General features: G+C 33.0%; 1 protein-coding gene across 1 annotated transcript in view; it reads left to right on the forward strand.

Moving 5' to 3' along the window:
* The window catches only part of LOC122162181 (sodium channel protein type 1 subunit alpha), a 104,284-nt gene that overhangs the window by 75,851 nt on the left and 3,915 nt on the right, over window positions 1-24,518 (forward strand). Inside the window, exons 23-28 of the mRNA XM_042822303.1 lie at window positions 1,065-1,238; window positions 3,103-3,225; window positions 15,042-15,323; window positions 21,338-21,391; window positions 21,742-21,879; window positions 23,594-23,698. Coding sequence (XP_042678237.1) covers window positions 1,065-1,238; window positions 3,103-3,225; window positions 15,042-15,323; window positions 21,338-21,391; window positions 21,742-21,879; window positions 23,594-23,698 — 876 coding nt within the window. The remainder of the gene's footprint in view (window positions 1-1,064; window positions 1,239-3,102; window positions 3,226-15,041; window positions 15,324-21,337; window positions 21,392-21,741; window positions 21,880-23,593; window positions 23,699-24,518) is intronic.

Here is a 24,518-nt window from a genome sequence, read left to right on the forward strand (position 1 = left end):
TAACTCCACAACTGAAACTAATATGCCTGAATCTGGGAGAGGGACAACATGAGAAGAAAACACATTTAGCTTTATTATTTGGGTTTGGTCTCTAGTTTTGCTGGTGTTTATTGATGTGTCTCAAGGAAAATAACTGTCTCCTCTAAGAATAAAAATTTATCATTCATGCTTCTAGTTCAGACTTGTGTAGACTAAAAGGATATATGTAAAAATGTTGTTGGTCATTGTGCGGTAAGTATAACAAGCCTGTGAGAACAGAATAATGAGATTACGACCATAATATAAATCTATAATAATAAAAGAAACAACACTTATTATATTGTTTTACAAATAAAAACGATGACAATAAATACAGAAATTTGAGATTAACCGACAAATTAAACCCTGAAATAACCTGTAAGTATGTCTAGTATCCACTCAGGGAGATACAATTACCATTCAGTAAATTACTTAAGTTCCTGAATTGTTAAACAAAATTACTTTGCAGTAGTATATTAGAAGCTCCTTTATAGAAAAATACTATAAAGCAGGTATTTGGGCTTTTTGTTGCTGTTGTTTGTTTGTTTTAAAAAAGAATAACTTGTTTTATGATTTATCACTTAAAATTTTCAAAAACTAGAAGGACTTAGCAGCATAAGATCAACTGCTTTGCCATTGTCCTGAAAATTTTACAGCTATGGCCCTGGATTTTGAAAATGGATCTCCCTATATATAAACCAGATTCTCTCAGTAGAATTCTGCTCACTCCCATCTCTTTGTAGAATCAAAGCTGTTTCTGAGAATTGAAAACAATCTGAGTAGAATAACTGAACAGCAGCAATAAATAAATAAAAATCTCTGACCAGAGTAGTTGTTGCTTTTCCTTCCTGTAAGTTGTAAAATATTTTTACGTAGAGGAAAAACATACTGAGTTAGTAGAAAAGAAACCTTGAAATAAAAGTGATAGTCCCACCCCTGTTCTTGAAGAAAATTTGCTCCCTTTCTTTTTATTCCTTGTTGTTAAAACCTGAAGTATATGCTGTTGTTAAACATAAAACAAATATGTTTGAATATTTTTCTTACAGGCTTTTGAAGATATATATATTGAACAGCGCAAAACTATCAAGACCATGCTGGAATATGCTGACAAAGTCTTTACTTACATCTTCATTCTGGAAATGCTGCTGAAGTGGGTGGCCTATGGCTATCAAACATACTTTACTAATGCCTGGTGCTGGCTGGACTTTCTGATTGTTGATGTACGTACTGTATTTCCTAGGTGGTATTTTTACTCTTTTTTTTTCATTACTTTCTCTACAACCATAATATTTAAGTGTATACCACCTAAACTACTTTCCAGTTTAAAAAGTAAGGTAGGTGGAAAAAAAAATCCATAGTTCTTTGTCTTTCATTTTATCCTTACATTACTACTTTTCTATACCACAGAATAATAATACAGTCCAGCTAACAAAGGAATATAACATACTAACTCTCCAGGTATTTGCAGTTATTCTCAGCACTGCTCACACCCACCTTAAGGCCCCACGGCCCCTCTTTCCTTCCTGTGGTCTAAATCACATCCAGCATTCAGATTAATGTCTCTTCTACTAGACCCTTCTTACTGAAAAACAATTGTCCAAAATATCCAACTACAAACTCTGTAGTGCATATGACTGAATAAAGTTTTTACAAAGAATGCAAAATGCATGTGTAGCATTGGTTGTGTGACTTACTTAGTATAAAAGTCCACAAAATATTATTGAACTTATAATCTTCACGGCTGTGTTTGAAATCAAACTCAATTATCTTTCCTTATGGAGTTATCTAATAGTTTTAAATCTACTGTGCTGTAGCATGAATCATGGGAGACAATTTCTCTATGAATTGATGCAATTTAAAATTAGGATGACAGTTTAAAACAAATGTCCTCAGTTTGCCTCCTTAAGAAAACCTCCAGTGTGCAAAAATGCTTACTGTACCAGTGGTTGGTAAAACTTACAGGAAAAAGAAATATTAAGCAAGTTGACATTTAAAATTAAAATGCATTTTGTCCTGCTTTCAGTGAATTAAGAATGATATAGATATTTTCTTTAATTTGGCATTAGAATATTACAGCTTGAAAAATTAAGTTTTTGATAGCATTATGAAGGTACTGTAAAAAAAAAAATCAGATTCCAAAACATCCTAGTTTTGCAGGTTAGTAAAGATGAGGATTAGCAAGAAGAGAAAAGTTCAAGATTTCACATCTAATACTTGCTTCTAAACACAATTAATGAAGAGCTCCACTGCAGGCATTTCTTTCCATGTTGATTTGTGGGTGGGTGTTTTTTGTTTGTTCATTTGTTTTTAATAATTAAATAGTATATTTGACTATTAAAATATTTTTTTAAATAACTAGTTTAGGAATTGGAACAGGATAATGAAAGACCATTCAGGGGAAATGGAGTGAAAACTGAAATTATTTTGTCAAGAACCATTGTGAATGTAGAGGATATTTATATCTCATTGAGGAAATACAGGGATGTAGGATACATACAGGCAGGTGAAAACGTGACTTTAGTAGTTCTGCTGCCTATTGGAATTGTTTCTGTGATGTCTTTTAAAAAACAGCATATTCCAGGTTAATATCAGCCTGTAAAGTACATAAATTTGGTCATCAGGCTAAAATATTAGTTAGTATAACTGAATATAGAATAATCAATCTACCAGTTTCCAGAGAAAGTTACTCTGTGACCCATTTGTTAACTCAAAACAGGCTTCAGTTATTACCTCCTAGCTGTGGGCAATCAAAGGAGTATTATCAACTATAATTACTAATTCTAGCAGCATTGTATAACAGAGGGGGAAAAAAATTGCCCTCAAATCACTATTAAAATATGAAATTCCTAATTATTAATGTTTTCAGATACTAACTGTTACCTTATGGCATTTTTGTTTAACTATTTACTTATCTTTCTCTTCTTTCTCATTAATTCTCTTTTTTTTATTTAAAAGACTTCGTATTCCTGAAGAAAGTGGTCCAAATTCTTCTAAAATTCTTCTAAAGAAGTTTGTGTCTCACATCTATGGTATGTAAAGTAGTATGTATAATATAATAATTTTTACTTTCCTGTTTTCATATAGGTCTCTTTGGTTAGCTTAACAGCAAATGCATTGGGTTACTCTGAACTTGGTGCCATTAAGTCCCTTAGGACACTAAGAGCTTTGAGACCTCTAAGAGCCTTGTCACGATTTGAAGGCATGAGGGTAAGAAAAAATGAAAGAATCTGAAACTATGCATGCATACAAAGAATCCATGCATGCAGAATAAGGAATGACAAGTCCATGCAGAAAAGCTGCACTATCTTTTTATCTATTGCATATCTTTTACTAACAGATAAGCAAAAAGCTTCATCAATTCACCTAAATCCATATGCAGTATCACATAGCAGTTACATTCATTAAGATTACTTTACTTTCTAGCCAATCTCAGGAGTTCTGCATTTACGGCTTTAAAATTACCAATTATGAACTCTCTCAACAGACTTTTAATAATGAATTAAATAAGCGTTACTCTGCTTATATGAGGATTTAATTTAGCAATAGTTTGTAAAGGTATTTTCTGTTACCAGCTGAAATCATTAATTTTTCTTCATTTATCGTATTTGATAAACGAACTTTGGCCTACCAACACTGGATCTTATTAGATCATACCAGAGATGTATTCATATCAGATAGTGGTTTAAATTTATTTCTGAGTTTGGCTGACTTTAAAGATAAAAGCTTCTAAAATCAGTTTATTTCACTATGAAGTTATTCTTTTTGTACATTAAACGTTTTTCTTGCTTCAACAAATTTCTATTCAATACGATGTATATAAGGTTTTGTCATACTTATTCTGAGTTACTTAGAGGCCCTGCTTACTATACATCTCACTCAAGAAAGCATTAAAACTTTTTTTTTTCATCTGTTTATGCCTTCTGTTCCTAAAAGCCACTGAATACAAACTAACTCTATATGCATGTCATTGAAATATATTTTAAGAGAATGTGTTTTGCTACTTCATGGAAACATGGGAGGAAATAGCGTGCTAATGAATTTCAGTTCAACTACAAAATAGTGAAATAGCCTAAAATGCACTGTTTGAACAGTATTTAGATACAAACCTAAGATTAATGAAGTCAAACTGAGAATCTCAGAATTCTTTTCCTTAAACTGTATTCATCAGCCTACATATTTCTACTTCAGTAATCATCAGAAGAAATATGCTAACCACTGACTGCTAGATGAGTAAATTTCAGTTTCATTTTTCAGTTTTGCTTTAAGCAGTGTGTGAATTGGTAATTCATCAGAGTAAGAGCTGGTCAAATTCTACAGAATGTATGAGTTGACAATTAAGTTTAAAATGACTATTTGATTTAGCAATTTTCTCTGTCTTTTGTTGTACTTACTGTTCATGAACATTCTGACATGTTTTTTTGCAGACAAGAAATGTTGGGAAATTGCTCTGAGCTTTATTTTTTTTTATAACATTCTGGTCAGCTGCAGGAGGACTGGGAGACTAGTTCAGAAGTTATATAGGAAAAAGAAACAACTCTTCAGATGACATTGGAAACAAAACAATTATTGGAAATACAATGTTGAAAATTATTGCAAAATCTTTTATTCAATTCTTTTTCTGTATCCTTACATGACTTAGTATATTTCCTACTTAGAACATTTAGGATATTCATGCTCAAAGAAAAATTATTATTTGAAATCTATTCCTTTGTTTCATACTGTAAAACTATGAATCTATGCCAGAGACCCAATCATATGGTAGGATTTCAGATACACAAGATGAATAATTCAAGAGCAACTTTACTGTGTAGGAATCACAGACAAGACTGAAAAAGCAGTAATGGTTACAGCTCCATCTTCCAATATTTATGATTATCAATGAAGTACCTGTTAGTAGTCACTTAGCAAATATGACCAGCCAAATGCATAGTCTTCTCTTCACTGTTAGTTATATACACTTCTGAAGATGTTTTTTTCAAAACAGTTGGCGTGCGTGCACAGCACTTGTCTACTGACAGATATTAGCATTACTTTATGAATGACTCACGAACAGTAAAAAGACTCCAATAATAATTGACCAGCTCATTATAAGAATATACCCATATCAACTTACAGCCTTCTCAGAAACTGAGTTCATTTCATAAAAATCCATTAAAAGAGATTTTGTATTTGCCAACAGGAAGTAAAAATGATTTAGCCCTTCTTGCTTTTTTATATTACACAGACCTACACTGACCAACAAGCTGAATTTTTTTATTCAGCATGTATTTATTATTTTCCCCCAAATTCAAAATGATGTAAAATTTGCCTTGAAAAGAAGAGATCAACTGTATTCAATGGAAGCCCCTGTACATAGGCTGCTATGTATAATTTTGGAAAACAAATTGTTAAACAAGCTAAGCTACTTTAAATTGATATCCGATTGTCATTCTGGTGAATATAAAAAATGCAGCATTTTAGAGACACTGAACAGTAATAGCTATTTTTTTAATCCAGAAATATAGAAACATACTTCACTCTTTAAGTCATGTTTTATTTTGCAGTTACAACTCACTTATGAAACAGCATAATTTCAAATTTGAGATAGATAATTTTCATTGACAAAGTGTAAATCAAATCTATGAATCATTGGTGATGAGACAGTTACAAATGGTTCATAGCCTGTGCTAGCTTTGAGCACATAAATGAATTTAGCCATATTAAAGGCATTTAAAATATCTACTAGTAATCTGCAGTCTAAGAAATTTTAATATTTCTATAGCCAGTCTCAAAACCAACTCCACCCAGATGCTGGAAGGCAAAGTAAAGAATTGCTTTAATTTAATTTAAATTTTTGTCATAGGGTTAATATTCTTATCTCAATTAATGACATACTAAGTAGAATTATCTGCAACCTGAGATTTGAATATACCCATTGCTTTTTGTTTAGCTTTTTAGTATTTGCAATATAATGCTTCTGCGCTAGTTCTGACTTGGTATGCTATTTGTCAATGTAAAATACTGAGTACACATTGCTTTGCTGAGTTAGAGAATTAAGTGACAATAAAGCATGCATTTGTGTCCAATTTCACAAAATAAAGCATGTCATGTCGTGCTTGATTTATTTATTAGAGAAATAGTAGAAGGCAGCAAAGAATCTGAAAACCACTTGCACTTTCAGTTTTGCATGCCTTATGCATATTTCTGGCTGATTGCTTTAAGCATTTACTGTATTTCAAATTTCCAGTCCGATTTCATAACGTGTAAAATTAAATTAGAGTATTTGGTGTCTTAAATATCTTCTAAAATTCAATATACTATACTATATACAATATACTATACTATACTTCAGACTCCCCTACCATGAAAACGATAATGAGGCATTTACAAGAATTCTCCAAACTTTATTAGTAGGAATGAAAGTTTCTTATACGATTGAGTTATAAAACATAGCATCAAGTGTCTGTCATTATAGATTCACAACTGAAAATGAGCTATATATTTCTATTTTGTATAGAATCTGTATAAAATCATTGAAATCTGAATTCAGTCTCCAATGCAGGACAAACTGGAGGAAACTTTTAAATTTTTCATAGAATGTTAATAATTGTGTTAATAATTGTACTGTCTTCCTCGGAATTTAGAAATATTCCTCAGGACACATGTCAGTAAAACAAAAAAGTTACTGCATTTACTGTCATATCCTTAGCAAACCCTCGATCTTTGGTTACAACCCTTGCAAGCACCAACTGTGCCTTGCACCTTGCAAGCTGTCATGTCTGCAGGGTTTTCTACAGCTTCAGTGGAAAGAATAAATCAACACAGATAGCATTTCCTGTAAATTAACATCTTATCTTACAGATAATTATTATATATTTAATCTTGAGAAAGTTTATTGGCTACCTCCTACATATTTTCCATGAGTATAGAGGGGTATTAATCTGAAGATTATGCAGTGTGAGAGATTTCTTCAGTGCTGCTGTTTTTGAAGATTGTGATCTTATTCACTACCTTTGAGTTTTAAGGAAAGTCGATTACAAGTGCAACATCTCCCAAAACACAGCTGAAAATTGTAGATAATTGAATGTAAGAAAACTTCATGTGTAGATACTCGTAAATCATATGGGAAATATTCTAGAATCTGGGGATTTTCCTTAGACTACAATTCTGCATTTAGAAGAGAATTTTTAAAGGAGTTGCTTATATTATTGAAACCAAGGTGATTTTTGACTGTTTATTGTATCTCGAAGAAAATCCTTACTGTTAGGATCACAATTAATGAAATATAAAGGACAATGGTATTAAATTTATGCCATTACAAAAACAAAAAACAATTTTCACCAGATCTAGTGAACTTCACCAGTACTGCTCTCACATCAGCTAATTATCCTGTTTTCATGTTTGTATGTATTTACAGTATTTACCAGCTCTTCTCAGACAGAGAAATGCAGCCATGTGATTTGTTGCTTGGCAGATAACTACTGTGTTTCATCACACACTATGTTAAAGTGTATGATTTTTTCTGTGTTATGTCTTCAGAAGTATTTTGCTATATACTTGATCTGTTGTGAGAAACAGATGCAAAGCTGCTATGGGAACAAATGTATTTTATTAAATCGAACAATGTAGTTTGCCTTTAATAGACAGTTAAGTGAATAAAAAATGCTTCTGTTCTTACTTTAACCAATTTAAATTTTGTTAGGAAAGCTGTCCGGAACGAGATTAGGAGAGACCTCCTGAGATAATGTGCTCAAACCACCCTGCCACTGGTTTTGAAACTGCAGGGCACAAATCCACCATCCACAAGCATGAAATTTCTCCAGCACAAAGTGTTACACAAATAGTTTGTGCATTAAATATTTGCAGAAGCATTTTCCTCTCTTTGAAGATAAAAATCCATATAAGAGCCTTTCTTTGGGGTCAACTACATGCACATAGCATTAATGAAGGACAAGAAGTAACTGTTGTATTAGCTTGATAAGGGAGTGAGTTTATTCTCACCTTAGATCTTTTGTATCTTGCTATCTTTTCTCAATAAGACTAAGAATTGTCTTTCCTTGTCTCTCTCTGATCCCTTCCATTTGCGTGTCTTCACTTTTACTCTCATTTAAATCTAAAGTTTTCCTTACAGTTGATGCTCTAAATGGCAGATTTCTTACAATCTTCTAACAGTCTTCACCCTGTATCCTTAACACAGTCTTCATTCTATGCTGGCTTGAATAATTTGGGTGAATCTGCATTTTCACATTCAGCATAGATCCTCTCTTCAATCATTATTTGGAGCATGTCAAGCAGATTACAGTTTTTCCCACAGAAATATTTAATTTTCATCCTTTATTGTCTCCAAAACCAGTTCATAGTGTTCATCATGCATATGCAGCATCTTCCCAATTTTTTATTGTTTACTTACACTATGTATTTGTTGTTTACTTACACAGTGTATCCGTTCTAAGCTGCTCACCTTTGCATTCCCAATAATTTTTTTATTTAGTTTTGTATTCTGCAGCTTGTCCAAAATGTTTACTGTGCTTCTGAGGAGGAACTAAGCTTTTGCCTACAAACTTTGCAGAGTGCGTGTGGGAAAGGAGAGCAGAAGTGCAGGTATTGATCATGACATTGCAGATACTAAGCAGTCCCTTCCTTCAAACAGGGACTGTAAATACTATAAGGGGGTGTATACTACACTACTTGTACAAGATGTTTACCTTACATGTATACCGTATCTTGAAAAGAAAACAGTGGCTATTGATAAAATAATACTCAGTGCTTGATTATTTTTATATTTTATGAAAACAGGTTGCCAGGTGTCCTGTTTTATAATGAAGAAAATAGTCCTTTGAATTTTCAAGCTGTGGGGAATTTTGATTCAGTAGAAACTCAGTTGAAATCCCTGGCTCGATTTTACAAATCGAGTGCCAGTCCTTTCAGCTTTGTGTCTTATTCTTTGCTGTTTAGGATTAAAAAAAAATTGATAGAAGGTTTAATGTTTAGATGGTAGATTCAAGAGGGAAAAAAAATGTTTTCTTGTGTCTGCATGTGTATACCTATGTATAAATCTATTTACTTGGAGTAAAGCATCAGCAGAAATATTGATTTGGACACTTACCATTCACTGTTTTTTAAGTTCAGACCCACCTCCTTGTCAGTTAAAAATCTCTGCCTATAAGAAGGAATTAGGCCTATTTTGTTAGAGATTTTGTGTGCTTTAATGAGAGATAACAGAAGATGCTATTGTGATAAAAAATGAAGTCAAAGATCTAGTACCAAATGGAACCTTTCTCAGCAGAATTACTTAAGTAGTTCACAATTTTTATCTGAATTATTTAAATGTTTAAGCTCTCCTTCACCTTTGTTAACATTTCAACTAATTTGGATTTTACCAAATTTCATCACTGCACTGCTGGATGATCTGATAATTTATTAAAATTGTATTTGCTGAGGGTTTTTGTTTTGTTTCTGTGGATTTTTTGTTTGTTGATTAAGATTTTATCATCACTGATTACCCTGCAGGCTCATGTGTTTCCTCTTTTTACCCGATTAAGCAAAAAAGAAACTTGATGAAATTGCATGTCTCTAAAGCATCTGAAGGTACTTATCTAGATATCAAGTGCTGTTTTGTACATCACACTACATATCTGAAAAGTTCTAGAGTATGTATACAATTTAAGCAGTGAAAAATCAGTAACTGCCATCACATAAACCTCAAGCACCCTGTGAACCCCAAACTGTAAAGATATAGCTAAGAAATACTCTGCAAGAAATTCCTAGTTCTTCATAGATAAAAGTATAGAATCAATGTCATGCCTGGAAACTAAGGAGCCATTCAAGTATATATTGTTGTAGGTACTTTAAAGAATTCCTGGCAACTTTCTGATCTATGCTATCTACCTTTCTATTTCTAATTACCTTTCAAAAGGGATTAAAAGTGCAACCTTTATTTTTGATGTGGTTTAGGAAAAAAAAAACAACCAACTCATGTTGTTTGGGTTTGGTTTCTTTTGTATTTATGTTTTCCTCTTTGATCTGAAGGTCTTCCTATCACATGGACATAAAAGAGCAGAATGGATGCAAATCTCTTTTCAGTTTGGTTCTCATCATGAATTTTCTGATCAGATGCCATATTTGGAGCACCAATCTATTTTTGTAAGCACTAGCCTATGGAAAACACCATTATTTACATATGGAAAAGTTTCTGTTTCATATTTCTGACTTGTCTGATAGGAACATCTGCATATGTTCTGTGATAGGTAAACTAGAAAATGCAGAACATGCATATGATAGAAGATTCAAAGACAGTGAAAAAGCAATCAGAAGTACGTGAAGGAGAGTCAGCATTGATTTCAAGCTGCTGGATAGTCTGTTGCAGACCCTTATGCTCCCGTAACTCAAATAAAAAAGCTGATGCACAGGGCGACTTTAAATTGTTGGTTCATGAATGCCAGGAGCAAGGAGTTATAAATAAGACAAAGCCTTGTTCCAATAACTATCAGACTATCAAGAATTGCTAATCTTTTTGATTCAGGTATGGACTTTCTGAATGGTCTCTCTCAGATCCCTATTTGATCCCCTGACTGGGAAAGTTACTGTGTTCCTTAGGTATTTTCCTCCCTTGCTTAAACTCCCTTATGATTCAAGAGAGAAAGCAACTGATAGCCTCCTCCTGGTCAAGTCACTGTGGTTTCAGCATCTTCTAACCTTCCTTGTTGGATGTTCTGAAAGTCCTTTACTATAAGAACATTTTACACTCAGATCATATAAATCACCTGAGCTTCCGTTCCTGCCTACCCACAGCACATCTGCCCATTCATTCCAGTCGTCTTACCTCTGTGGTGGACCAAGAATCTAAACCAACGTCTGCTTGCTCACTTCTTCATCTTTCATTGCAAGTTCTCTCTCCACCAGATCTGTGTACATCTGTACTTTGGCCAGGAGAGGAGGAGATTCATTTTCTTCTTATATCATGCTTGTTTGGCACAAAGTAATGTTCATATCTTACTCTGAAATCCTGCTCAAATCTGGTTCAGTGTTTAATTTGAGTCAGGAATGAATCTCTTTTTTCCTTGGATGTTGCTTATACTATATACACTGTTGACAATACCTCTCTTCAGCCTTTGTACTGCTGACAGATGAATGGCTTTTCTGCCTCAAGACTGTAGCTGTGTGACTATACAGACAGTCACTTAAAAAGAAAGAAATTATTTAACCTTTAGACACGTGCATGTAAGCCTATTCCTTGTTCTTCTTCCTTGGAGTTCCTGGAAGTTTCCTCAGGCTTTCCCAACTATCAAGGGACTGAGTATGGATGGAATATGTCTTACACTTCTTATGGCCATATGTCAAGCATGCACAAAAGATTTGATTTTATCCATGAAGGTGAAGTAAAATCTATTTAACTTTCTGTGCTTATTTATGTAAATCTTATGTAAGACTGTATACACATAACAATTAAATAATCACTGTAGCCTTTGATGGGCTTCTTCAGAGGAGATCAAGCACATCAAATCTTTGAGGAACTACATCTAAAAATACATGTTGGTAGCTCCCAAAATGGAGGTAAATAAAGTACTTCGTCATTTTCAGTAGGAAGAATTTTCCAGACATAATCTTATAATTTTCTTCTTCATCCTTAAGAGTGTAACTTCCTCCTCCTTTGCACCATGGTCAAAGAGTTTAGAACTTCTTCACAAAAGCTACAATTTTTATGCATAAAATTGTTAAGTACTACTGAAAACTTTTCCTGGTTTGTTTACAGATTGCAGGAAACCCAGGTTGAATGTAGAAGTTCCTAGAAATCCTGTGGTTGCTCATGCCAGGATCTGTTGAAGCCATTTTGCTGTGAGAATATTTATGTCTATGAGACTCATGTGTTTGAGATATTGTGCCACAGCAAGGCTGTATCTAATAAAAATACTTGTAATAAGTATAATATAATAATACTATAAATATAATAATACTTATATAAAGATACTCTTATAATTTACTCCCAGAGCAGGGATAAGCTGTTACTCATTGTTCTCATTATATAAATATATATATATAGTGTGTATATATATATAACGTAAAGGACTAATAGAAAATAGACTCAAAAGAAAAGCATTTTTCAAGATTAAAAAAAATGACATTTAGAATCACATTGATCTGTTCCAGATTTGAAGAGTAAAAATAAGAGCTTTGGTAACCAAAATTCTGGTAACCTACTAAGGACTGTTTCCAACAAAGAGACTCACAATTTTTGACTTGCTAGATTTTTAACTAATTAAGAAATGTAATGATCTCTCTTCTGCATTTAGTTCACTTTTTATTGGTTCTCTTTTTTTCTGTCCATTTGCTGAAAATTACATGTGCAGATGTTGTGTGTGTATTTATGGTTGCTATCTTGGATACGTATTATGTAGGATAATAAAGACCATATCCCAATATACTTCAGTTAGTCCCAAAGAAAATAGAGGAAATAAACCAAAAACAAAACAAACCAACAAACAAACAAACAAAATCCACAATGAAAAAGTAAAATTGCCTCCAACTGCATACACCAAAGAAATTAAAGGCTTCTTTCCAAGGTGAAATTCACAGTCAGCCCAGCATCTGACCAGCATGTAAAAATCCAGTTCTACATTATATATATTAAAGGACAAAGACTCAACACTGGTGGGGAAAAAAAAATCAAAAATCCATCGAGCAACAACAAAAAACAAAACACAAACAACAACAACAACAACAACTTGTAAAAGTTTTAATTTTGTTTTCTTCTTTTCTTAAAAAACCTTCCAGGGGGACTGGATAGCTCAAGGGGTTGTTAATAGGATACAGAGCCTTTCATCTCTAGGTCACCAGTTCGCATCCAGGCCAGGTCAGTAGTGACCAGAAATTGTTACCATTTGATGGCTTTTCAGAGACCTATATGAAATACGTTGTTGGAACCATTGTGAGAACAGTTGCTGGAAGCTGTTCAGTTCTTATTTGAGAACAAGAGGCTGATCTTTTGGCAGTCACAGCAGCAAGACTGCATTACCTGTTCATCTAAAGATGTGAGACACTTCACTGTCCTTTTGTAGAAATCTTTCTACAACTATGATCAATTCATAATTGTTGTAACAATCATTGTAGCTGTTAATATTCTGCTGCCTGTTCTGGATCTGTGCTGTGGTCCAATGGATCTCAGGGTTGTTAAAAAGGTAACTGCTACAGGCACTCAATTCATGCAACACCATTCTTCGCTTTGAACACAGGTAACCTTCATTTAATTGACTTGCCAGAATAAATTCCCATCTTTCTTTCTTGACATCTCTATTTTCAGGCTTTTTACTAAGATTAAGCAGTGAAGTTCAATCAGCATAACACATCCAGCATATTTTTATAAGAAGGAAAAAAAAAAAAGAAAAGATACAAGCAGAACTTTAATACAGTGTTATAGGAAAGGCCAGACTTGGAATGAATTCCAAAATCATTGCATTACTAATTTTTACGTTTTTTTTAATTCTGTCAAGTAGCAACAGATTTGTTCTCCCTGCAGGCCAGTAAAACAATAGTTCCCTCACTCCTTTGAAAATGGGTTCTTGTAATCTGGCTGTTACTGAGACCCTGTTAGTCTTCTTAAAAATGGGTAGCTTATATCACATAGGTACTTTATATTTTCTGCAGTAGAAATCTCATGAATTGAGAATACTTCCTTCAAAGCTATCACTAACACAGAAGCTGCCAATGAAAGCTAAATTTTGAAAATATGATAGCAATAATTCTTTACAAAGTTCCAATTTCCACTATCTATTAATGGAGGAAGCCTGTAAAAATGGCCATAAATTTTGGGAAGAGGAAGGTACTGAGTGATAAGTAACTCAGCCACAATACTTCACTTCCAAACGCCTTCAAGAGGCTTTGCAATACAGGTAGTAAAATGGAGCAACTCTGAGCTTGCTCAAAATGATCTTGGTAGCAGGAAAGCCTCCTCCAAGTTGCGGAGAGCAGGGCACAAAGATAGACCAAGACACCTTAACAAATCCCAAGTATTCACATCAATCCTTTTCTCTCTTGTGCCAGGGACTGGATTACTGAGAATCAGATCCCAACCGTACATTTTACCTTACCTTTTCACAACGTCCAAAAAATTTTACAGAGTAAAAAATAAAATTCAAGATAACATACATTTAGTAAATGAGATCTGGTATTGGATACTTAAGGTGAATAGTTTTCTTAGCTGTTCAGCCAAACAAATATTGCAGGAGATTTTCTAGCTCTGACAGACACGTGTGATTGTTTACTGTATGTATCAGAAAAAGATGTTTTTTTCTATATAAATAATTTGATATCTTGCCTACAAAGCCTAAGCAGGCAACTGGCCTAAAGCAATTTAAAATACCAAATCAAAACCTTAAATATGTCCTTGGTGTATATTTAGATAAATGAAGGGTGTTACCGACAAACTCAATACATGAAACAATAAGACTGGAGCTTGAAATAAATTCCGTTGATTCAATTAGACACATATTGCAAAACTGTCTTGCTTTTTATACAAAGAAATTAATCTTTGTTATATTCTTGCATGGGATAATAAGGCAATAAAGATATGTATATAATTCCTGCATAATCCTTTTAAAGTAGAGCTTAGTTTCTAGATTCATGGCATTTATTTTTTCAGCTTAAATTTCAAAGTTATGTTGATAATGTTTAGGGTTTCCTTTTTTGTTTAGACATTTTTTAAGCTACATTTTGATGCTCTTTTAAAAAATTTTCTTATTTACATTTAACATTTACTTTTATATAGAACATATTAGTGTTGGACTTCACCTTATTACAACCAAGTCTTCTATTTTGTTTTTTCTTATAACTATTTTAATTTTCTCATTTATTTTCCTTTCATTACATGTACTAATGTTAAGTATTTAAAAGTCCAGTGCAATGTTACAATTATTAATGTACTACATTAACACTTATGGTATTTGTTTTTGAACAAGCATTTATTAAGCATTGGTAAAACAGTATACAAAACTTTATTGCTGTGAATGTTCTTACACTCTTTTCTTTTTCCCCCTGTATTTGTGTACTAGGTGGTTGTGAATGCCCTTTTAGGAGCAATTCCATCCATCATGAACGTTCTTCTCGTTTGTCTTATATTCTGGCTAATTTTCAGCATCATGGGAGTAAATCTGTTTGCTGGGAAGTTCTACTACTGTGTTAACACCACAACTGATGAAAGGTTTGAAGTCGACCAAATCAACAATTTTAGTCAGTGCGAGGAACTCATAAAAAACAATCAAAGTGCCCGATGGAAAAACGTGAAAGTAAACTTTGATAATGTAGGATTTGGGTATCTTTCTTTGCTTCAAGTAGTAAGTGATCACTCTTTGTTATATCACTCTTATTGTTTTTATGTAATAGTGAAAAGCAATTCTAGCAACAAAAGCAGAATACACGCTTTTATCTACAACTTAGTAATTTATTAATACCACTGCTCTGATAATTTATTAGTCTTTCATACTGATCAGCAAAGTCTACTTAGAAGAATGAAGAACTTTTAGGACATCAGAGAGAACAAGTTCCCTTTCTATCTCTGAATGTTTCTAGAAGTACTAGGGCTGGTATATAGTTATCTGATTATTTTCAGTGCTGAAAAGAAATCTGCATTAGTGTAATTAAGTCACAGAAAAGAATTCCAGGTAGAAAACGCCATCTCAGTGATGTAACCACTGCAGTTACAAGATCTAAGAAACAATTTCTATCTAGAAGAGAAATAGAAGAAAAGTAACAGTAGGTGTTATAGTCTGTGAAATATTTTCCCTGCTATTCCTGTCCACACAGGACAATGTATGCAGAAAGGCTTATGTCTTCACTATCAAAAATTATGTTCTCAAAACATGAGCTATCCCTGTGTGCACTGGAATACCTTACAACCTGACCCAGCCAAGAAATTGCAGGACTTTCACCTGAATTGTGCACAGTGAGCAATCTCTCTGAGGTCTAATTCTGAGAATTAATTTTCATTTTTAGTGTTTTAAAATAAGTTTCTAACTTTTGTATTGTCATAAGAAATCTTATTAATGCAGATTGTTAATTTACATGATGCAGTGGCATTGACATGGGCCTGCTCAGGTTCTAAGACGAGAAATCTGAGCACTGATAACTGCCTCTCTGATTGAACAGAGCATCTCGTTCCATGACTCTGATAACACTGATTATTTGAAATTCATTAAGATTATTTACTGTCATATCAGGAATAGTAGAGAGGGACTGACAGAATTTGAGAAATATACAAAGGAATACAGTTTGACTTTGATAACAAAATTGGATTACAGTGGAAAGACTGTGAATATTGTTTTCTGTGTCTGATTTTTGAAATCCATTGCTGGAATCTCCACTGTGGAGGGAGGATCAGTATGCTTTATTAAACATCTTTTAAAATTAAAATTATTCAGCTGGAAAGGATGTCAGCAAAATTCCTTTCAAGTGGTTTGCACCTCTTCTTTCAGTAGTAGCATAGCTTATTCTGGGACAGGTATAAGATAAGGTACTTTTTTTCCTGGCCCGTCTCTACTTCGCAATGTCATATATATTCCAGTCTCAGCTATGTATAGCTTATTTCATTTCCACTGAAAAGCAGAGAATATTTTATTCCTCAGAAAAATTTATTTCTTACATGAAAATTTATATTCTTGGATTATTGCATTGCTCTGGGAGGCAGGTTGGGTGAAATTTCCAAATGTACCCATGCTTCTAAAGGAAAAAATAATCATTAAGAGGGTCCTGGCTTTCGTGAGAGGACAAGATAGTTGTTTTAAAAACATCTGCAACACAGAAATTCTGCATAGATATGAAATACTTGCTGCGTTGATGCTGTTTTTGTGTGAGTAGAATTCCAGAGGCATCACCATATATTTTCACGTTTTTTGTACTACTAAGATGCATATAGATGTGTGGAAGGATTTTTGTTCAATGTTTGGAAAAAAAAAAAAAAAGTGATAAAAAAAGACACTTTTGTCATTCCATTAAACAAATACTTGAAACTGCATCTTTTAGGATTTGGTAAGTAAGCCACTCGTAGTGATTCTGTATGTATGGAATGATACATGCCCTAGACTAGAGCAAAGAAAGCAAATATCAGCTTGATTTTCAGCTAATGCTTTAAATGTGAAAAATCTATGGGTTTTTTTTCAATCTTAAGAGCAGAATGAAGGCCATAACTCATAAATGTTTCTCAAGAAGATGTTCACAAGGTGATTTTCACTTCAATATTTAAAGTACTTTGGATGAGGAACTGGTAAAGGATTCTAAGGCTGTTGTGTTTAGAAGAAACATGAGAAGTAGATGGGTATGTCTTGATTTACATACCCTCCTTAATCAGCTTGTATTAATAGTAAAAATGAGTAAACCCTAAGAATTCCTTAAAAGTATCTGTGAATATGTCAGAAACAAAGATAAAGCAATTGAAACTTGGATAATTGGCCAAAAATAATGTTAAAAAGCCTGAAAAAAATCTGATAAAATCATAGTTGCTACCGGAAAAGCTTTCTGTGCACCCAGTGTGAACATTAATGGCTTTTTTTTTATTTAACAAGATTAATTCAAAAGTCTACTGAAGTCATTTATATCTCCCCTCTAGCAGTCTCAAGCACAGACTTGTTTAGGTTGTGGTGGACCAAAGAAAACTACCTCATTGAGGTGAATATCATTGTTCTAATGATAAGCTCAGTGATAAGCGTCAATAGATGAATTACAGATGAAAGATTCTATTGCAACAGAAGGTTAGAAGCAACAGAAAGCTCTTACAATCCAGCCTTTTTTCCATTATTCATCCTGTTCTCTGACTCAGACCTTGTAAGCCAGTCAAAGAAGAACAATGTAAATTAGCTCAGCTTTTCTGTGTTACAGGTAATACAATAGAAGCCTTTATTCTCTTCATCAGTAAGGTATTCTGTCTTGAGTGAATGCTATTGGAAATATTGTTTTAATGCAAATTATACATATATATATATATCCAAACAAGAACAAATCCAAACTCCAAGCCCCAGTGCTGAAAAACTTCAGATTTTTTTTCTTTTTTGATATAAATTTGTTTGAGTATTTTTCTGACCCTTAAGAAAATCATCAGAGCAAAAGCTGAAGAAATTCCTTTCACAACTTTCACACATCAGTAAGTGAAGAGGAACAGGCTGGTGTACACAAAGAGATGTGGCATCTATCCGTCTTGAAAATTTTATGGTATTATTTCTTTTTAACTTAAACCAGTTAAGTTAATCCAAACAGTGTTTGGATTATTTGGTAAGTAGATCTTCTGAAGACCTGCTTTTATCCAGGATAAAATGTGGCAAATTAGTCTCAAAACACAGTATCACATTATTCTGTTATTTCTGGTAAAGACATGTAGTATGTAGTGTTGCCACTCTGGCTTTACTTCCAAATTCATTGGAAATTATCCATCATGAGAATAATTTTATGTACTTCTAACTATAGTAGTTTGGGAGAATTTTGTTTTGTTGTTTTCTAGCCACTTTTGAATCTATGTTTGAATTTGTCTTTCAAATTTCCTTGGGGAAAAACAAGTGTAATCTTTGAACTCAATGAATTCTGATTAAGTGTCACTGGGGATATACAATATATTTGTATAAATACTAAAAGGAAACTCAGATTTTGATCTCTTTGTCATATTTGTGTGTTTTCTAGTTCAGCATGCACAAATGCACAAATAATACTTTATTTCTGTTAAGCAAGATCTGTTGTGGAAAATTTGAGCCTAGCAAAACCGGGCCTAAGATTATACTGAATGCATTAGGAATAACACTCAGTAAATTTGCTGCTTTGATACTGAATCTGGTTCAATTATTTGCTATTGCTCAGGCTACATATTTCGAAAATAGAAATTCTCCCTGAAATAAGGCTTCTGCTTTGGGAATTACACAATCTTTTTTTTTTCCCCACAGTTAAATAGTTAAATTCACAACTATTTTTGTATAGTGATGATGACAGTGATTGTTTCCTAATGATTTGCAGGATGGATCTAGAAGAAAAACAAATACTATGATGAGGCAGTGCATTTTATTATTGAAATTTCATTAAGTTTGGGGATTTCTGTTCCTTCACTTCTTCAAGACTGATAAAATCTTATTGTTTTGTGAAACTGGATTGTGACAAATACAGATTTTACTTCAGACATTTTGAAATACATGAAAGCAATGTTATCTTTATGTGTTTCCATCTTCACACTCTTTTCGTGTTGACTAGTAATAATAATAATATAAAAGTTGTGATAGTTCTTACTATCTTCTTACTAGCTCTACTTGAAATATGCTCTCTTATTGATGACGATGAAACACAACAGTTTAATATTAGGCTTTTTTTTTTCCTCTTACTCTAGTTTAGTCTAGGATATACTTAAAAATTTACAAAAAAAAATTGTGGTTTGTCTGAAAGATGATACGCAATGACCATCATACGTATGAACCAGAGACAATGGCGTGCACCTCACCAAAGAGCCGCTCTTCCATTTGTATCATCCTTCAGATTTAAAAATATTACATCTTATTAGTTATTACTTGCATTTAGTGTTTGAGGTCGAAGTGCTGACTACAACCACAGTCATGACTTTCAAAAAAATACAAATAACATAACCAGACAGAAACAAAAGTAAACTCCTTAAGGCATATATGAAGTAAGCATCCTGCCCTATTTAGACTTGCCAAGATCTCAGCTGAAATAATGAGTCCATTTTTGGCTATCATTTCAAGAGATAAACTGATGAAAGAGAGCACAAAATAATGAGAATGATTTGAGTTTTGGACGAGGTCTGCATGGAATGATTGAAGGAAGAGTGAAGATGTGAAGATTATTTAGCCTAAAGAAAAGGAAGCAGAAACCAGTTTGCGAAGAAATATTACAAAAGAATGATTGGTACTGTGTTCTCCACATCTATAACAGCTATGACAAGCGATAGCTTTAAATGGCAACAGTAGGATTTAAATGTTGGAAACAATAAATACAAGTGCTCATATAAATATTTTTGATAAGGCTGTGGAGTTTCCATCCTTGAAAGTCTTTGAGAGCAATTTAAACCTGTATCAGGAATTAAATAAATAAAATCAATCCCTTGCAGTTCAAGTATTCCACAAGGACTTTAAATTCATCCATCTATCTCTTCAATTCTACTTGTTTCAAATTTTTTGTGATGTTTTGGTCCTCTAACACTGTACTTTGATTTCACAATTGCACTCTAAGTTGCCTGAATCACTTTTTTTTTTTTAATTTTTTTTTTTTTGCGTTGGCTCCAAATGTGGAAGTCATTTCAAACCTTTTTAGTTCCACTGTTTCAAAGTATAAGGCAACTCTTTTCAAAATAAAATGATTCCTTTTCATTTAAAATCCATTGCAGGATGATACCAGCTGCTTTGTATGATGCATAAGCAAAGCTTTTTTGATACCTCTGATAGGAATTAGACTTCAAGATGTTGGAGATATAGCAATAACCATAGATAAAGAATGTTCCCATCCTGACTTATTTCTATGACTAATCTCTATAACAAGGAATATGAATGAACCTAAGATCTACAGCCTTGTTCAGTAAAACTGTAATGAGGATTAAATGACCAAGAACATTCTCAGTTGGTTTTATTCTGTCTGTGACTGAATGATTGCTATTTGGAAATGCTGCCTAGTCCATGACTGTTTCAAAAGAGTAACTAATTGCTACAATAGAGAAAACGAGTTTGTCTTTCTAACATGTAGATGAGGCAATCTGCACCTCATTGTCAAACAGAATTTTACACATATGGATTAGAGTCAATAGCTGTAAAAGTTCACTAATTTAATATCTGAAGCATATAAAGTAAATTCTGTTTTTACAAGATCATCAAACAAAACATAGTTCAGGGTTATAGCCTCTGTAAAACATGATGCATTTAGAATGAATATAGAATCACTAAATCAGGTAAAATCTTTTAGACTAGATACAAATCAAAATTCTCCTTGATACTACAGTGTTTATCTTTTCTGACCTAATCAAATCTTTGGTTCCCTTGATGTCATCCCTTGTGATGACATAGTAGCCACTGGTGGCAACTGAGTTACAAAATCACTGATATGGCTTTGATAAGCATTTAACCTACTAAAATGACACTGCATTCTTGTGATAAATAATTAGAAATAAGTTTATTACATATTCTGCTTAATATGTTTATATGGAGACAAACGGGGTACTCAACAGTGCATCTTACAAGCAGCTCTAAAGAAAGCCAAAATTGTGGATAAATCTTATGTATGTTATAGTAATAATGCCTGGTGCCGTATTCAGTTGCTGGAAATGGTTACATGAATTGTCTTAAAGTTATATTCTTAAATAGGTGTGTACTGTTTACAGGCTACATTTAAAGGCTGGATGGATATTATGTATGCAGCTATTGACTCAAGAGACGTAAGTACTGAAAATATTAGTACATTAGTATAGTAGTATTATACATTAGTACATTTTATCCTTGATGCATGTCTATCAACAAATGCATCTTTATGTATCTTCCAAAAGTGAATAATATGCATACAGGAGGATGAAATAGAATCAAATGAGCTAATATGACATTCTGCTGTGGCAAATTGTTGTATCAAATATGAACACAAATATGATGCTGACAGTAATAGATGGAATGGACAAAAATATATTGATGTGAGTGACAAGGAAATAAAAGATATTTTGTCCAAGACTGCTGCTTATTCAGTTGAAATTTTCATATGAAATCTTAAGAATGATATTTCATATTTTTTCCTCAGGTGTTACAGCAACCCAAGTATGAAGACAACTTGTACATGTATTTGTATTTTGTCATCTTTATCATTTTTGGGTCTTTTTTCACCCTGAATCTGTTCATTGGTGTCATCATTGATAACTTCAATCAGCAGAAAAAGAAGATAAGTATCTTTTCATTCCTCTTCTAAAGATACTGCAAAATAGTGCCTTCCTATAAGTCCATGATATATGGAATGTATCAAAACTGAAAAGCTGAAGAATACCGTAATATAAAATCTTGCCCAGATGTCACATTCGTTAACTTCATAAGATTTTACACTGTAGTGTACAGTACACACCTTTCTCCTTTCTGTTTTCAATGTTCAGTTTAATCTTCCTCAAATCATCTGCTTTTTCATGCATAAACTAATAAAATATTGTTGCAGAATCAATTCCCTTACATACACCTGTACATTAAAGCACTCTTCATTTTCTTTTTTTTATTTGTAGTGATTTTATCAGCACAAAAAGTTACTTGATTATGATAAATAAAGCATTACACCGTTGGTCTCCTACAAATGCTGTTTTAATGATCATAGTATTCAATGACTCTCCCAAATTCTATTCTGTAGCACTGAATTGAATAGTGATTTGTAGCCGTTGTAGGTTACAAAGATGACTGCTTTTACTTTCATCGTGCAGCTGTGAATCTCACTGACATGGATGGTTTGAGTATCAGCTGCTTATCTTTAAAACCAATTTATCAAATAAATGCTTATATTGCAGACACTGAGATTTGATAACTAAGAGATCTTCCTCTATTCAGTCTTTATGATTTTCAGCAAATTCCTGTCCATATCAAAATATTCTGTCTTCCAGGTTTCTTCCAGGTTTCATGTAAAATTAATATGTAGCTAGTATTCATAATATTTTTTATATTTACCTCTCTTAAGGTGTTAACTCTGTGAACATATTAAGGTTAGTTTTACGTCCAACAACAGGACCTAGACAACATTTTCTGTGAGTTCCATAAATTATAGGTACTTAAGTTATCGCTTGTACCTTTCATATTACTAATCTGCAGTATCTCCACATGATGAGGAGAAACTCAAACAATACAAGATCTGTAGAATCAGTTAGGATTCAAGTTGACTATACACTTACTATTTATCAAATGAATTCAAAGGCTATCTTTTTTTTCTGCAGAAGAAAGAATGATCTTTTGGATCATTTGCATATCAGCTCTACCATATACGTAACTACAATAAGTGCAATAACGTGAACTTTATCTTTACACTGATTTAACAAGATGGGCAGTCCTAGAACACTAATGAACATCATCTGTCTTTGAAAATATTTGTGCCATTTCAATGAATTTTCTGGGAAAAAAACAATCTTGCATGCACAGTGTTTACTAGCACAAATTCTTCTTACCATTTTTCATCAATAATAATAATAATAACAATAATAATAATAATTCTCAGAAACTTTTGTCTGATTGCTGCTTCACCAAGTGTTGCTTGGATGGAAGTTAGTTTTCTCAAGCTATTGAAACTGGCCATTCCATTCTCTTTTAACTTTCTGTTGACTAACAAAAATGCCAGTAATCTGTGCTGATTCTAGAAGATATCCATGCTGCCTAACAACCTCTGAATTCTCTGACGATGTTATAATTTCACATGGAACAAAGTTAGCAGAGAATAGTGTAAAGAAACAAACATCAGTTTTCTCACTGAATCTACTGTCATTTCTCCTGGAGTATTTGGTGCATTTTAACAAGACAATCACAGTGACACATATATTATAAATAAATATGTTAATCACATTTCACTTTAAAAGCTTTTTCAACACTGCATATAAATTTGATTGTAACCAGCTTTGATTTCATGTTTTTACTTTGGAGGTCAAGACATTTTTATGACAGAAGAGCAGAAGAAATACTACAATGCAATGAAGAAGTTGGGATCCAAAAAACCACAAAAGCCTATACCAAGACCAGGGGTAAAATTATTTATATACATCAGGCTAATAGCTTCTTAAGAAGAGCTCATTTTTTATCAGTATGAAGAGAGACTAATTTATTATCAGTTAATTATCATTAACTGATTTATGAGTCAGCAAAAATGGAAAATGCGTATGCTGCTCAGCAAACTATAAGCAACACATCTTCTTTCAATAACTGTATTTGAAGTTACCTGCCATTCTCTTGGTTTATCATTTATCAGTCATAATACATTATAAAATCCTTATACTTAGAAACTATTTGGTGATTTTTTTTTCCATTTCCTGGATTTGCTGTGTTATGTTTCCTGAAAATTTCAAAAAATTTTCAGAATAAAAACCAACGATTAGTTGTTTGGTCAAAGCTTCATGATTTCCCATTCAATTACTTGAGATCATTTTAAAAGGAATGCAAATATAGTGAAGTCAAACACTCCAAAGTTGTAATACAGAAGTGAAACTGATTACATGATTTCCACGAATCCATTTTCATGGCTATGCTTAAAGGACTGCCTTTAATCACGCAATCTCACTCTGTTTTTCTATAAGCTCTTAATTTTATTCATTTCACAGAACAGAAAGTGTATGAGGCAAAAGCTTGCATGGAAAAAGAGATAATGATGAATTCAAAATCCAGCATGTCATGATTATGCCAGGTAGCATACAAAACACACAGAAAAACTAAAAAACAGGCTGAACTAATCTGTTGTATTCACTATGATTAATCTATTTACATTTCCTAGATATGTTTTTATGGAAGCCTTACTGGTTTTACTACATATATTTTTCTGCTTTTTTCTAATAAGAAAAGAAAAAAATT

This window comes from Centrocercus urophasianus, unplaced genomic scaffold (assembly GCF_019232065.1).
Source record: "Centrocercus urophasianus isolate 14NV4802_14NV808 unplaced genomic scaffold, USGS_Curo_1.0 seq_20, whole genome shotgun sequence".
Taxonomy (NCBI): domain Eukaryota; kingdom Metazoa; phylum Chordata; class Aves; order Galliformes; family Phasianidae; genus Centrocercus; species Centrocercus urophasianus.